At 39.1% G+C, this 17016-nt stretch overlaps 1 protein-coding gene across 3 annotated transcripts in view; it reads left to right on the top strand.

Moving 5' to 3' along the window:
* The window catches only part of KLF8 (KLF transcription factor 8), a 322445-nt gene that overhangs the window by 272234 nt on the left and 33195 nt on the right, over nt 1–17016 (top strand). For all 3 annotated transcript variants that reach the window (XM_072743576.1, XM_025988400.2, XM_072743577.1), the window contains 3 exons: nt 7426–7990; nt 10647–10758; nt 11405–11544. In XM_072743576.1, the coding sequence (XP_072599677.1) occupies nt 7426–7990; nt 10647–10758; nt 11405–11544 (817 nt within the window). The remainder of the gene's footprint in view (nt 1–7425; nt 7991–10646; nt 10759–11404; nt 11545–17016) is intronic.

The following is a 17016-nucleotide window of genomic DNA, read 5'->3' on the forward strand; positions in this document are numbered from 1 at the left end:
AACTTTCCTCGACATCTTAAAAGCCATTTACGAAAAGCCCACAGCAAATATCATTCTCAATGGGGAAGCACTGGGAGCCTTTCCCCTAAGATCAGGAACAAGACAGGGATGTCCACTCTCACCACTGCTGTTCAACATAGTTCTGGAAGTCCTCGCCTCAGCAATCAGACAACAAAAAGACATTAAAGGCATTCAAATTGGCAAAGAAGAAGTCAAACTCTCCCTCTTCGCCAATGACATGATACTCTACATAGAAAACCCAAAAGCCTCCACCCCAAGATTGCTAGAACTCATACAGCAATTTGGTAGCGTGGCAGGATACAAAATCAATGCCCAGAAATCAATGGCATTTCTATACACTAACAATGAGACTGAAGAAAGAGAAATTAAGGAGTCAATCCCATTTACAATTGCACCCAAAAGCATAAGATACCTAGGAATAAACCGAACCAAAGAGGTAAAAGATCTATACCCTAAAAACTATAGAACACTTCTGAAACAAATTGAGGAAGACAGAAAGAGATGGAAAAATATTCCATGCTCATGGATTGGCAGAATTAATATTGTAAAAATGTCAATGTTACCCAGGGCAATTTACATGTTTAATGCAATCCCTATCAAAACACCATGGACTTTCTTCAGAGAGTTAGAACAAATTCTTTTAAGATTTGTGTGGAATCAGAAAAGACCCCGAATAGCCAGGGGAATTTTAAAAAAGAAAACCATAGCTGGGGGCATCACAATGCCAGATTTCAGGTTGTACTACAAAGCTGTGGTCATCACGACAGTGTGGTACTGGCACAAAAACAGACACATAGATCAATGGAACAGAATAGAGAACCCAGAAGTGGACCCTGAAATGTATGGTCATCTAATATTCGATAAAGGAGGAAAGACTATCCATTGGAAGAAAGACAGTCTCTTCAATAAATGGTGCTGGGAAAATTGGACATCCACATGCAGAAGAATGAAACTGGACCACTCTCTTTCACCATACACAAAGATAAACTCAAAATGGATGAGAGATCTAAATGTGAGACAAGAGTCCATCAAAATCAGAGAAGAGAACACAGGCAACACCCTCTTTGAACTCGGCCACAGTAACTTCTTGCAAGATACATCCACAAAGGCAAAAGAAACAAAAGCAAAAATGAACTATTGGGACTTCATCAAGATAAGAAGCTTTTGCACAGCAAAGGATACAGTCAACAAAACTAAAAGACAACCTACAGAATGGGAGAAGATATTTGCAAATGACATATCAGATAAAGGGCTAGTTTCCAAAATCTATAAAGAACTTATTAAACTCAACACCAAAGAAACAAACAATCCAATCATGAAATGGGCAAAAGACATGAAGAGAAATCTCACAGAGGAAGACATGGACATGGCCAACATGCACATGAGAAAATGCTCTGCATCACTTGCCATCAGGGAAATACAAATCAAAACCACAATGAGATACCACCTCACACCAGTAAGAATGGGGAAAATTAACAAGGTAGGTAACAACAAATGTTGGAGAGGATGCGGAGAAAAGGGAACCCTCTTACACTGTTGGTGGGAATGTGAACTGGTGCAGCCACTCTGGAAAACTGTGTGGAGGTTCCTCAAAGAGTTAAAAATAGACCTTCCCTACGACCCAGCAATTGCACTGTTGGGGATTTACCCCAAAGATTCAGATGCAATGAAACGTCGGGACACCTGCACCCCGATGTTTCTATCAGCAATGGCCACAATTGCCAAACTGTGGAAGGAGCCTCGGTGTCCATCGAAAGACGAATGGATAAAGAAGATGTGGTTTATGTATACAATGGAATATTACTCAGCAATTAGAAACGACAAATACCCACCATTTGCTTCAACGTGGATGGAACTGGAGGGTATTATGCTGAGTGAAAGAAGTCAGTCGGAGAAGGACAAACAGTGTATGTTCTCATTCATTTGGGGAATATGAATAATAGTTAAAGGGAATATAAAGGAAGGGAAAAGAAATGTTGGGAAATATCAGGAAGGGAGACAGAACATAAAGACTCCTAACTCGGGGAAACGAACTAGGGGTGGTGGAAGGGGAGGAGGGCGGGTGTTGGAGGGGAATGGGTGACGGGCACTGAGGTGGACACTTGACGGGATGAGCACCGGGTGTTTTTCTGTATGTTGGTAAATTGATTTTAGGGGGGGGAATCTCTCTATTTCCTGGATCTGAATGCCTGTTACCCTTCCCAGATTAGGAAAGTTTTCAGCTAGGATTTGTTCAAATACATATTCTGGCCCTCTGTCCCTTTCGGCGCCCTCGGGAACCCCAATTAAACGTAGGTTTTTCTTCCTCAGGCTGTCATTTATTTCCCTTAATCTATCCTCATGATCTTTTAATTGCTTGTCTCTTTTTTCCTCAGTTTCCCTCTTTGCCATCAACTTGTCTTCTATGTCACTCATCTGTTCTTCCACCTCGTTAACCCTCGTCGTTAGGACTTCTAGCTTGGATTGCATCTGATTTAATTGATTTTTAATTTCTGCCTGATTGGATCTAAATTCTGCAGTCAGGAAGTCTCTTGAGTCCTTTATGGTTTTTTCTAGAGCCACCAGTAGCTGTAAAATAGTGCTTCTGAATTGGCTTTCTGACATTGAATTGTAATCCATATTTTGTAACTCTGTGGGAGAGAGGGCTGTTTCTGATTCTTTTTTTTGAGGTGAGGTTTTCCTTCTAGTCATTTTGCTCAGTGCAGAGTGGCCAAAAACAAGTTGTATTGGGAAAAGGAGAAAAAGAGAAGGAAAGAAAAGAGAAAAAGAAAAAAGAGAAAGAAGAAAAAAAGGGGAAAAAGAGAAGAAAAAGAATGAAAAAGAAAGAAAGGAGAAAAAAGAAAAAAAAGGGTGGGGTGGGGTGGGGGAAGCAATCAGAAATCTAGAAGAAAGAAAGAAAAAAAAGCACAAAACAAAACAAAACAAAAACAAAACAAAAAAAAACCCGGGGGAGTATCTTCCGATTCTGTATACTTTAATTCCCTTGATTTCCTCTGGAACTGGTCTGTCTTGCTGGTCTTCTGTGGGAGGGGCCTGATGTGCTGATTCTCAGATGTTAGCACTTGGGGGAGCTGCTCTGCCCCTGCGTGGTGTAGGGCTCAGTGGGGGGTGTTTACCCCGTGAGGCCCCGGGAGGAAGCCACAGTGGCGGGGGCAGCTCTGGGACCCTGGAGTCAGCTCCCGCAGTAGCTCCGGGGCTCTCCGTCTGCAGGGCCTGGGGGCTCCCGGGCGGGGCCGCTGATCTGCTCAGCTAGGGGCAGGGGCGTCCTCGCTGTCCTGGGCCCTCCGGGCCTCTGCCTGTCCCGGGGGAGGCCGGATCCTGGGCTGTGTCCTGGCGCCCCGTGCTCTGGGGCCTGCGCTGTTGGATCCGCGCTCCCGCCCCGCAGCCCCCCCGCGGAGCCGCCGCCCGAGCCCCTCCGAGCTGCTCCCGGAGCCGCGCAGCCCCCTCCCCGCGGAGCTTCTTCCTCTGCCCGAGCCGCCGCCGCGCTGCTCCCGGAGCCCCGCTGCCCCCTCCGCGGAGCCGCAGCCCGGGCCCCTCCGAGCTGTTCCTGGAGCCCCGCAGCCCCCTCCGCGTAGCCGCAGCCCGAGCCCCTCCGAGCTGCTCCCGGAGCCGCGCAGCCCCCTCCCCGCGGAGCTTCTTCCTCCGCCCGAGCCGCCGCCGCTGAGCTGCTCCCAGAGCCCCGCAGCCCCCTCCGCGGAGCCGCCGCCCGAGCCCCTCCGAGCTGCTCCGGTCCCGCCGAGCGCTGCTGACTGTTGCTCCCTCCCCACTTCAGCAACCACAATCTGTTTCTCTCCCAAACCACATCTCCACAGCTCGGCGCACTCTCCCGGGGCGCAGTTCCTCTGTTACTGTCCCAGGGAGCCCGAGGGCATCCCCGCCTTTCTGGGGATCCTGCTCCAATTCCCCGGGAGGCCTTTCCACGGGGAAGGTTGGTGCAGCTCCTGCTCCCTCCGGGACGGGGCTCTCCTGTCCTGGGGACACTTGCCCCGGCCTCAGCCCGGCTCCTCGCGGGCCCCTCCCCCTTGGAGGCCTTTTGTGTCTTTATTTCTTTTTCCCCGTCTTCCTACCTTGATAGAAGCGCGAACTCTTCTCTCTGTAGCATTCCAGCTGGTCTCTCTTTAAATCTCAGGCCGAATTCGTAGATTTTCAGGATGATTGGATGGTTTTCTAGGTAATTTGTTGAGGACAGGTGACTTGGAGACCCTACTCTTCCGCCATCTTGCCCCTATTTCTCTCAAGTGTTTGTTTTAATGTCTAGTTTATCCAACATAAATATTGCTACTACAGCTTTCTTTTGACATCCATTTGCATGATAGATATTTCTTAGTCCCCTCACTTTCAATATGCAGTTGTCTTTAAATCTAAATTGAGTCTATGCTGGTAGGCAGCATATAAATGGGTCTTGTTTATTTATCCATTCTGTCACCTTATTTTTTTTACAGGGGCACTTAATCCATTTATATTCAAAACAATCATTAATTGATATGTGTTTGCTGTCATTTTATTATTTATTATGTGGTTATTTCTGAAGTTTTTCTCTGATCCTTTCTTTTCTCTCTTCCATGTTTTGCTGGATTTCTTTAGTGGTGTATTTGGATTTCTTTCTCTCTGCTCTTTGCATATTTATTAGTTTCTTCAGTGTATGGGTGCCATTAAGTTTGTATATAACCATTTCTGCATATAGCAGTTTGTATGAAGCTGTTGGTTATTTAAATTTGAACTCATTCTTTACTCGTTTCATCATCTTTGAGGTAAATTTTGTCACATTTTGCATCCATTCTTTTGTGAGTTCCTTGACTTCTTTTTTACAGAAGTATTCATTTTTATTGCTTTTGTGTTGCCTACTTTCAGGCAGTCACTTATAGTGCCATGCTGTGTAGTCTTCTGTTCCCCAAGGCCTGGCACATCTTGAAGTGTCTCTGATGTGTTTTGCATGTGCATTGCTGTTTTATCTCGGCTGCTTTATCCTTCAGGCCAATAGTTTCAGAGGCTCTCTTTGCCTGTTGTGGGAAAATATTTGGCCTCTGGGATGAATGTGGCATTTTAACTAAGTGTACTCTGGTCTGCTTGTGAAATGAGAGTTGTCATCACCATGTCTGGATCCTAGGCTCTGCAAATCTCCTGAGTTGGGGGACATGGTATGAGCAAGAATTTGTGCCTGTCTTCTAGGGAAGGGGGCCTACAAGGCTGGGACTGAAGCAGGAAAGACTGAGAGGGGACATTTTCTGGAGCATGGGGCCTTGGTTTAGACAAGTTAAGCAGTGAGCATTTGTGCTGGGCTTGTTCTTGTAGGTGGCCCTGTGCTTATGCTGAAGAGTAGGTGTGGGAAATGGCTCCAGCCAGTTCCCTTTGTTACCAGAGGGTCTCTTCCATGAACACTGCCTTTGTGGGATGCACTTCAAAATGAGCAAATATCCTTCCTAGTGTTCAGCAAAGTTTCCCTCTTTTCTTCATACTCTTCCCTTAGTTCTCTCAACTCCCTATATATTCTGTGCATGAGAAGAAAAAAACAATCACTGTTTCCATGCTCTATTTCCACGAGTTATTTTCCTGCCTTCTTCCCAAGAGCAGTACAATGCCATCCAGACTCTATCCCAGCCAAGCCCACTGACCTTTAAAACCACAGACTTTAAGTTCCATTGGCTGACAAAAGTCACAAAATTCAGTTCCTCTCACTTTCCAAGACAATTGCTATCTGTGCACTCCCTGTGAGTTCCTCTGTCTCTCACCCTCCTCCATGACTGTTGCTCCCTCCCCACTTCAGCAACCACAATCTGTTTCTCTCCCAAACCACATCTCCACCCTTCCTACCTTCTTTGATGTGGTCTCTTCTCTACCTTTAGTTGTGGAGTTTGTTCTGATAATCTTCAGGTCAATTCCTTGTGTATTTAGGATGATTTTATAATTATCTAGTTGTATCCAATGGTACAAGGAGAGCCTAGGGTCTTCCTACTCCACCGCTATCTTCCAACAACCTATATCAAATATACAAACATTAACAATAATTATTTAACATCATCCAATATCTAGTCAAATTTTTCCAATGATCTCATAAATGTGTCACCAATATCTTCCCTCTTTCTTTATGGTCCCTTTGAATGCAGTCTTATTCCGCTTTCATTGAGGAGCTAGTTAATTCTCCAAAATAGCTCTGCACATGTCATTCCCCTCTTTGAAACAATTATATTTTATCACATAGCCTTTCTTCAAACTCAACTTTCTATCGTATTCCAAATATGCAAAAATAAAGGATAGTTTTATTCTGTGTCAGAGGTGCATTACTGAACATTTCTCATAATTCAAAACTAATTTCTTATAATTCAAAACTAAATTCTCATTTCTCATAATTTAAAACTCCTCTAACTCAAATCTAATCATGATAGAGAATGAGATCTTGTTTTGTCAACTGACTAAAGTAACACCACTATTTCTAAGACCATTTTCAAGGTCCAGTGTGTTGTTTGGCAATGACATACACAGTTCACAGTATCATAGACCTTTATATTAATGGATTTTTTGCGAAATTTTTAATTAGGTTGCAGTTTTGTGGGTATTTTTTTTCAGACATAAAAAGGATGGTTTATTAGTCATTTTGCAGCAGGTAGCATGAACTTCTTTGCAGTGGTTAGCCTCAGTCCCCAAGTCTCAGGCTAGTAATAAGAAGCACTGCAGATGTATGATATGCAAACAATGGGTTTTGTGTTTTGTGGGTTTTTAAAAACATATATTACCTGTAAATTGATCATTTAATTCATACTTTTTAATTTAAAAGTTGGATATTTCAGCTTTGCATATAGTACAACTGACAATACTGTATCAGTATTCTCTAAGCATAGTCTGTTGTTATATCTCTGCAGACAGGAATATCTCTTATTCCTTCTCTGCCTGAGAATTCCCATCAACTCTCTAAGATCCATATATATAGCTCTTCCTCACTGAAACCCTCTCTCTTGTTTAGACAGAATGAATTATTCCCTTTTCTTTTTCTAAAATGCCTTACTTACATGTCTGCTTCATCACTTATTATGGCATGACTTTTAAGCTATTCACATTATTCTATCATTATAATTAGTATGTTAGTATGCACTTCATGAGTAGACATTTACATTTGCCCTCACAGAGCTTAGCATAATACATTTATATTAAAAAATATTGACTTTAAGTAATCTTGCAGGATTATTATAAAGATTAAATGAAATAATTTGTATCAAGTGCCTGATACAGTGCCTGGTACTAGTGTTAAGTAAAGTTTCCCTTCTTTTTTCCTCATACTCCTGCCTCATTTCTCTCAACTCCCTATATATTCTGTTCATAAGAAGAAAATACAGACTTCTTGTTTTCATTGTTCACATGTCTCTTCTTCAGGGTATTATTTTCCACTTTTCATTTATTTACTTATTTAAGGTCACTGGCTCTATTCATATCAGAAATCCTCCAAAGTCAGCAAAAAGAGAGAAGATGACATCTCCACCATTCCCGGATGCCAGTCCTATGGAGAACCCAGCACTCATTGCTGACATCAAGATTGAGCCCCCAGAAGAACTTCTGGCTAATGATTTCAATCTGCCCCAGGTGGAACCAGTTGACCTCTCTTTTCACAAGGCCAAGGCTCCTCTCCAGCCTGCCAGCATGCTGCAAGCTCCGGTACATCCTCCCAAGCCACAGCCTGCTCTCCAGACACTTGTAGTGTCCACTTCAACATCTGACACAGGCATATCAGCAAATACTCCTACTGTTTTGACTCCAGGCTCTATCCTGGCCTCCTCTCAGAGCACTGGTGGCCAGCATATCTTACATGTGATCCATACTATCCCCTCAGTGAGGCTGCCAAATAAATCAGGTGGCCTGAAGACCATCCCAGTGGTGATACAGTCACTGCCCATGGTGTTCACTACTTTGCCTGCAGATGGGGGCCCTGCAGCCATTACAGTCCCACTCATTGGAGGAGATGGCAAAAATGCTGGATCAGGTAAGCATCAGTTTGCCTCTTTCCTGGATATTACCTTCCTCCATTTATTCTCTTTTGGGATTATCCTATCTCCTATCTCTTTTCACTCCCTCTATTCTTGCACACAGCTTCAAGAGTAACTGTTTATAAATACTGTTTTTATCATGTCTCTTCAGTGTTTAAGAATGTACAATGATGCTCTTTTGTTTAGTCCATGCTTCTCAAATTAGGGTGTACATATTTTCGAGTGAAATACTATGTATCTTCCTGGAACCTGTATGTTGTTTGATAATAAGTAATTTAAAATATTTTATATTTTAAAAATATGATTTTATTAGGGAAAATGTACAATTTGAATAGACTTTTAAGATAAAACAGAAATTCCAAAAATAGTTTTAAGCTTATTAAGGTACACACCCTGGGACTTTCTAGGAAAATGTGTTTGTCTATGCCATTAGGAATGCTTTTGTGGAAAACTTGAGAATATTTCTAGCTCTACATATGTAGCCAGCCTTAGCAACGCCCTCTCCCAGTACCATATCTTTTCTCTTCCCTACAGGTAAAATAGTGTTCTTTGAAATATTGCCATCTACCCTGTGCTCCCTTCAACTTCGCATCTATAACTTTCCATTTTACTTTTTTATTTGCCTGTGTTACAAGTGTATGGGCATTCTTCCCAACTAAATTGTAAATTCCTCAAGGACAAAACTATCTTTTTTTCCCTTTGTGCATCTTCAGAGAACTTAACACAGTGGTAGTTAATAGTTGTCTTGCAACAAATAATTTGATGAACAAACTTGAAAATCTGTACATAAGAGAGTTCAAATGTTGTAATCTTCCTTATTATTTAATCTTAGAAATAAGTTCAAAATTCAGAAAAGAATAAATTAAGTCCCCTTTTCACCACTATCTCCCAGCCACCCACTTCCTATCATGGAGATGTATCTATTTTAGTTTGTAATTGAAAATGATCAAAGAAAATTATATGGCCTCTGAAGTGGTTCAAAATATTTAGTTTCACCAAAGCTATAGAATTGCAATCAGTTTTGGATGTTGTGCCTTAGGAAGGGCATTGGGAAGTTGGAGTATAATCAGAAGAGAAAATCAGGATAGTGAGACATTTCAAACACATGTCAAACAAGGAGCTGATAAATATTTAGCATGAATTAAAAAGACCAAAAAGGAGATATGTGGATGGAAATGACTAAAAATCAGATCTTAGCTCAGTATAGAAAAATAATTTTAATAGTTGTCTGTCTTTGAAATTCCATACGTTGTAATCATTCCATCACCAAATGTAGGAGACTGAAAAACTGAAACTCTGTAGTGTTTTTCTGAATAAAAATACCAATCTGGTATTTTTGTGGTTGTGGTTAATTGTGGTAATAAGTGTGTTTATAGCAGTCTTGTTTTTGAGATTCCCCTGAAAGGGTTAATTAAAATTTCGGTATCAGTTGTCATATGGGAAGAGAGAGACAAACAAAAAAGGAAATGGGAAAATAAAATTCCCTGAGAATTTGCTGATATCAAGACAGTGATAGCATCAAGCAATGATTTGATAGGGCTTTGAATTGCTATCATAATATCCATCAGTCAACTAGAGCACTCTAAATAAACAAAATAAATTTTAAACATTTCAATGTAATTTTAAACTAAAACCATTTTAGCCCAATAGTCTCTAAAATGGTATGTTTACACCTTGGTTGGGAGGTGGGGGAGTAAGGAATGTACACAAAACAATAGCAAAAGAAGAAAGTGTCAACATTTCTATTTCTGTTTTCTCACCCTTTGCATGTTCCTTTTATTTTTCATAATGTACACAAAATTTTAGTATGCTAGTACATTTGTAGCATACGTGCACACATACAGAGACACACATACATATTGAGATGTATGCTTAAAACTTCTTAGTGAGTGATACACAATCAGTGTATGGAGGCAAATGTACTAGCCAAATATTCCACACCACCCCCTGCCTTATTGCTACCTTTAAGTTTCTTCTATATAGAAAATTTTAAGCTTTAACTAGATCTAGAAGATTGGTGCCCATTGGGTCAAACTCAAAAACTGAGTTTTGTTAGGGATCTGAAACATCAGTGGTTGATAATAAATATTTGAGGGCTTCTCCCAACATAGGTTGAAGGGAAGGATGTCAACATGTATCAAGTACCTACTAGCTACTAGGTATGCATTTCAGCTCATTGGCTCATTTCCATTTAGGGACACAAAAGCCAAAGGAGATGTTTCCATCTCTGAGGTGAACCTAGGCATTGATCTTCAGACAGCCAGCAAACTATTCAGAAAGTTCAGCTCAACAAATACACATGGAGTCTGACTTTTTGGGAGACCCTTGTTTTGGGGGTTGGAGATAGAGTTAAATCATACCCAAATCCTATCCTATTTAATTCATTATCCTAGAGAAGCTCTTTCCAGTGAGCTCATTCTAGGAGCATAAGAATGCTCCTTATTATCTTTCTCTCAAAGGAATTTTAGCTATGTTAAAAATTGTAAATGTTCTTTTCTTCCTTCCATACAAATGCACTTCTTTCATCTTTGCTTTTTATCTATTTCTCTATCTTGCTGCTACTTCTTATTGTGTGCCAAACTGGGAATCCTGAGAATGATTGCAGAGGTACATATATTTGCAGCCCACACTGCTCTTTTTCTTTGCTTTTAGTGAAAGTTGACCCCACCTCCCTGTCTTCACTGGATATCCCAAGTGACAGTGAGGAGAGTACAATTGAGAGTGGATCTTCGGCTTTACAGGGTATTCAGGGACTGCAGCAAAAGTGAGTACTTTTGTCTTTACTTCGGATTTGTCTGTATATATATGTGTGTGTATGTGTGTCTTGGAAAAGTGGAACAAAGTCTCAGATACAATAGTAAACATTTAAGGATAACAAAATATAGGTAAATTGCCTTCCTGGCAAAGGCATGAGTTTGAATGAACACATGTGCATGGACATGCATGTTATAGCAGAGTTATGTACCAATTGTCTAGACCACCAATTTTGCTCTTGAAAAATCTATAAATTTCCCATAAAGTACAGTTGCATACTGTTTCTCTCTGTAAGTTTATAGCACCCTTATCTTCCAATGTTAAGACTAATAAGATAGTTGTCATGCATTTTAACAACCATGTAATATGAAAAAATACATTTATATAAACACAAAAATGAGTCTTGTTAGAGTGAAATGCTCACACTGGGAACAGAAATCACCCAAGGAAACATTACCACCTCCTGGAACCTGCACTTACTGAGAATGGCCTACTTGAGGGAATTGCTTGAACTATTTCAATTATTTCTTTTATTGAAGGCCTACTCTTAAATTGGCATAAATTAAATGCATATATGAAGTGACCCACTGTATTTAAGTCCATTTATTTAGCTTCCATGGTAAAATCATTTTTTGGTCCTCTCTTTCTTTGCTCAGACCATCAGCAATGACCCAAATGCAGGGAGAAGAGTCTCTTGAGTTGAAGAGAAGACGGATTCACCAATGTGATTTTGCAGGATGCAGCAAAGTGTACACCAAAAGCTCCCACCTGAAGGCCCACCGCAGAATCCATACAGGTCTGCACACTTCCACCTCATCACCAACACACACACACACACACACACACACACACTCAGAGAGAGAGAGAGAAAGAGAGAGAGACTGTGAGAGATAGGAAGAGAGGAAAATCTTGAAACAAAGACTGTTTCATTTATACTTATGGACACAAGCTTCGTTAATGGATTACCCTTATGTCTTGTTCCTACTCAAGTGTAGCTTTTTAAAAACCAGCCTAGGAAAACATTAAGTCTTGTGTCTTTTGAATAGGAATTATCCCCATTTAACACTCATGGGTCTTTCTAATCAGGAAGTTATAACACTTATACTAAGATTAAGCATCTAAGACATATACTAAGACTAAGACATCACTCCTTCCCTTGTTACCAGAGCCCCACAGGTTTTACCGAGTATGGAAAAGCACAAAGGCAATTTAAATTAAGTGAAATTAAAGCAGGATTTTGGAGCTAAACACAATCCACCAACCTGTAACACACCTTTGTTCACTATGGGAAAATGTGCATATTAAAAAAAAAAAAGTTAAGTAAAGCGAACCTGATGGAGATTCTGCCAACTGAAGGGCACTGCGCTCTCTGAAAGAGAACTGTCATTCAAATTCAACTAATTATTACCAAATTTCCGAAATTTTGAAGAAAACCAAAAAAAAATCAAGATTTTTTTTTCTGGGTGACAGGCACTGAGGGGGGCAATTGATGGGATAAATACTGGGTGTTATACTATATGTTGGCAAATCAAACTCCAATAATAAATATACAAATAAAAGAAAAATCAAAATTTTATGTGAAATGTCCTAGATTTTGAATGTTGGCATATAATTAAAAAATTATTATAGCACCAGGGACTCAAAGAAACCTGTGTATGGGCCAGATGTAGATTGTCAGTCATCAGTTTTTACTCTCTGCTTTGGAGACTCCTTCTTCCCCAATCATTCAGCTCAGAATTGAGGCTTGGACACCATGGATAAGGGGCCTTCCTTTCTTGTAAACATGCACTGCATTGTATTTGTTGTGTTAGGATTTGTGTAGAAGAAACCAGAATCATAGATGCTGTGCCCTGAAGCTCTGAACAGGTAACCAACTTCCAGGCTGCATTGTCACAACATTCCTGTGACACTTTTCTTATTGATATTTTATTTGCTTCTCCTTCATGTAGAGTGCAGGCTGATTCCGCTTACACACAAATACGTGTGTGTGTGTGTGTGTGTGTATGCATGTATAAATATATATTAAGTAATGAAACTTAAATTTTCAACTTGTAAAAGTAGAATAGTTTACTAGGCTCTCATGTATCCTTCACCCAACATTCATAATTCTATCAGTATATAGCCAACTTTGTTTCTTCACATCCTTACTGATTCCCCCACTCTCCACAGTATTATTTCAGAACAAATTCCAGACATCATATCATCTTAGTCATAAAGAATTTTATAAAAAGGTATAAGATTACTATCACATAAAAATTCCTTGATATTGGTTTTCCTTAATATCAGTATCATATTTCTTTTCCTTTTTTTAGGTTCAAATTATTTAACATGTACTATATTATTAGTTTCAGTGGTATAATTTAGTGATTCATCAGTTGTATATAATACCCAATACTCATAACATCAAGTGCCCTACTTAATGCTCTGCTCCCAATTATCCCATCCATCCACTCACTTCCCCTTCAGTAACCCCAGATTTGTTCCCTATAGTTAAAAGTCTCTTATGGCTTACCTCTCTGTTTTTACCTTATTTATTTTTCCTTCCCTTCTCTTATGTTCATTTGTTTTGTTTCCTAAATTCCACATGAGTGAAATCATATGGTATTTGTCTTTCTCTAACTTACATATTTTGCCTACCATAATACAATCTAGTTCAATCCAGATTGTTGCAAATGGCAAGATTATGTTCTTTCTGATGGCTGAGTAATATTCCATTGTATATATATTTACATTACCTCTTCTTTATCCATTCATCTGTCAATGGATGTCTGGGCTCTTTCCATATTTTGGCTATTGTGGGCATTGCTGGTATGAACATTGGAGTGCATGTGCCCCTTCAAATCACTATTTTTGTATGTTTTTGATAAGTAACAAGTAGTACAATTGCTGGGTCATAGGGTATATCTGTTTTTAACATTTTGAGGAACCTCCATACTATTTTGCAGACTGGCTGCATCAGTTTGCTTTCCTAACAACAGTGTAAAAGGGTTCCTCTTTCTCTACATCATTATTGACATCTGTTGTTTCTTGAGTTGTTAATTTTAGCCATTCTGACTGGTGTGAGGTATTACCTTATTGTAGTTTTGATATGTATTTCCCTGATGATCAGTGACATTAAGCATCTTTACTTTTTATTTTTTGTTTTATTTTTAATTAAAATTCAATAAGCCAATATACAGTACATCATTAATTTCAGATATAGTGTTCAGTAATTTATCAGATGCATTTAACACCAAGTGTTGAGCATCTTTTCATGTTTCTATTAGCCATTCTATTATATGTCTCATTGGAGAAATGTCTGTTCATGTCTTCTTCCATTTTTTAAAATATTTTATTTATTTATTTATGATCGACACACACACACACACACACACAGAGAGAGAGAGAGAGAGAGAGAGAGAGAGAGAGAGAGGCAGAGAAGCAGGCTCCATGCAGGAAGCCCAATGTGGGACTTGATCCCAGTACTTGGGGATCACACCCTGAGCCAAAGGCAGATGCTCAACCACTGAGCCACCCAGGCGTAACTCTTCTTCCATTTCTTGATTGGATTTTTGTTTTTTGGGTGTTCCATTTCATAAGTTCTTTATATATTTGGGATACCAGCCCTTTATATCATAAGTCATTTGAAAATATCTTCTCCTATTACCTAGGTTGCATTTTAGTTGTGTTGATTGTTTCCTTTGGTGTGCAAAAACTTTTTATCCTGGTGAAGTCCCAATAGTTCATGTTTGCTTTTTTCCCCCCTTACCTCTGGAGACGTGTCTAACAAGAACTTGCTGTGACCAAGGTCAAAGAGGTTGCTGCCTATGTTCTCCTCTAGGGTCTTGATGGATTCCTATCTCAGAATTAGATCTTTCATTCATTTTGAATTTATTTTTAAGTATGTTGTAATGAAGTAGTCCAGTTCCACTCCTCTGCATGTTGTTGTACAATTTTCCCAACACCGTTTGTTAAAGAGAATGTCTTTATTCCATTGGATAGTCTTTCCTGCTTTGTTGAAGTTTTGTTGTCCGTAGAGTTAAGGGTCCATTTCTGGGTTCTCTATTCTGTTTCCATGGATCTATGTGTCTGTTTTTGTGTCAGAACCCTACTGTCTTGATGATTATAGCTTTGTAATACAACTTGAAGTCTAAAAATGTGATGCCTCCAGCTTTGGTTCTTTTTCAACATTCCTTTGGCTATTTGGGGTCTTTTCTGGTTCCATACACATTTTAAAACTATTTATTCAAGCTCTGTGAAAAATGCTGGTGTTATTTTTATAGGGATTGCATAGAATGTGTGGATTACCCTGGGTAATATAGACATTTTAACATTATTTGTTTTTCCAATCCATGTGCATGGAATATTTTTCCATTTCTTTGTGTCCTCCTCAATTTCTTTCATAAATGATCTATAGTTATCAGAACACAGATTTTTTTTTACCTCTTTGGTTAGGTTTATTTCTAGATATCTCATTATTTCTGGCGCAATTATAAATGGGTTCAATTCCTTGATTTCTCTTCCTGATGCCTCATTGTTATAGAAATGGAGCAACTTCTGTGTATCAAATTTAAATCCTGTGACTTTGCTAAATTCCTGTATCAGTTCCAGCATTTTTTTTTTTTTGGTAGAGTGTTTTGAGTTTTCTAAAGAATATCATGTTGTCTGAAAAGAGTTAAAGTTAGACTTCTTTGCTGATTTGGTTTCCTTCTATTTGTTTTGGTGTCTGATTGGTGAGACTATGACTTCCAGTACTATGTTGAACAACAGTGGTGAGAATAGACATCCCTGTCATATTCCCGACCTTAAGGGAAACGTTGTCAGGTTTTCTCCTTTGAGGATGATATTGGAGTGGGTCTCTCATATATGGCCTTTATGTTGAGGTATGTTCTCTATATCACTACTTTGTTCAGGATTTATCAAGTAAGAATGCTATATTTTTTCAAATGCTTTTTCTGCATCTATTGATATGATCATGTGGCTCTTATCCTTTCCTTTATTAATGTGGTGCATCAGGATGGTTGATTCTCAATTGTTGAACTACCTCTAAAGCCACGGAATAAATCCCACTTGGTCGTGGAGAATAATCATTTTAATGTACTCTTGGATTAGCTAGTATCTTGGTGAGAATTTTGGCATCCATATTCATCAGGGATATTGGTCTGTAATTCTTCTTTTAGTGGGGTCTTTGTCCAGTTGTGGGATCAAGGTAATGCTGGTCTCACAGAAAGAGTTTGGAAGTTTTCCTCCCATTTATATTTATTGGAAGAGTTTCAGAAAAATAAGTGTTAAATCTTCCTTAAATGTTTGATAGCATTCCCCTGGAAACCATCCAGGCTGGACTCTTGTTTATTGGGAAATTTTTTAGTACTGATTCTATTTATTTGTTGATCATGGGTGTGCTCAGGTTTTCTATTTCTTCCTGTTTCAGTTTTGATCATTTATATGTTTCTAGGAATTTACCAATTTCTTCCAGATTGCCTAATTGGTTAGCATGTATTTGCTCATAATACTCTCTTATAATTGTATTTCTTCAGTGTTGGTTGTGGTCTCTCCTCTTTCACTCATGATTTTATTTATTTGGATCCTTTATCTTTTGTTTTCGATAAGTCTGGCTAGGGCTTTATCAGTTTTTCTAATTCTTTTAAAGAACCAGCTCCTAGTTTTGTTGATCTGTTCTACTGGGTTTTTTTTATTGCTATATCATTGATTTATCTTCTAATCTTTATTATTTCCCTTCTTCTGCTGGATTTAGGCTTAATTTGCTGTTCTTTTTCCAGATCCTTTAGATGTAAGATTAGGTTGTATATTTGAGACTTTTCTTGTTTCTTGAGAATGTCCTATATTCCTATATACTTCCCTCTTAGGAAAGGCTTTGCTGTCTTTTGTTTTGAACTGTCATGTTTTCATTTTCATTTGCTTCTATATATTTTTTAATTCTTTAATTTTCCTGGTTTACCTATTTATTCATTAGTAGAATGTTATTTAACCTCCATATATTTGTGGTCTTTGCAAATTTTTTCTTGTGATTGAGTTCAAATTTTAAAGCATTGTGACCTAAAAATATGCATGTTATAATCTCAGTCTTTTGGTATTGGTTGAGTCCTGATTTGTGAACCAGTATGTGATCTATTCTAAAGAATGCTCCATGTACACTCAAAAAGAATGTGTATTCTGCTGCTTTAGGATGAAATGCTCTGAATATATCTGTTATGTCAATCTGGTTCAGTATGTCTTTAAAAGTCCTTGTTTCCTTGTTGATCTTCTGCTTAGATGATCTGTCCATTGC

The sequence above is a fragment of the Vulpes vulpes genome, chromosome X (assembly GCF_048418805.1).
Source record: "Vulpes vulpes isolate BD-2025 chromosome X, VulVul3, whole genome shotgun sequence".
NCBI lineage: Eukaryota > Metazoa > Chordata > Mammalia > Carnivora > Canidae > Vulpes > Vulpes vulpes.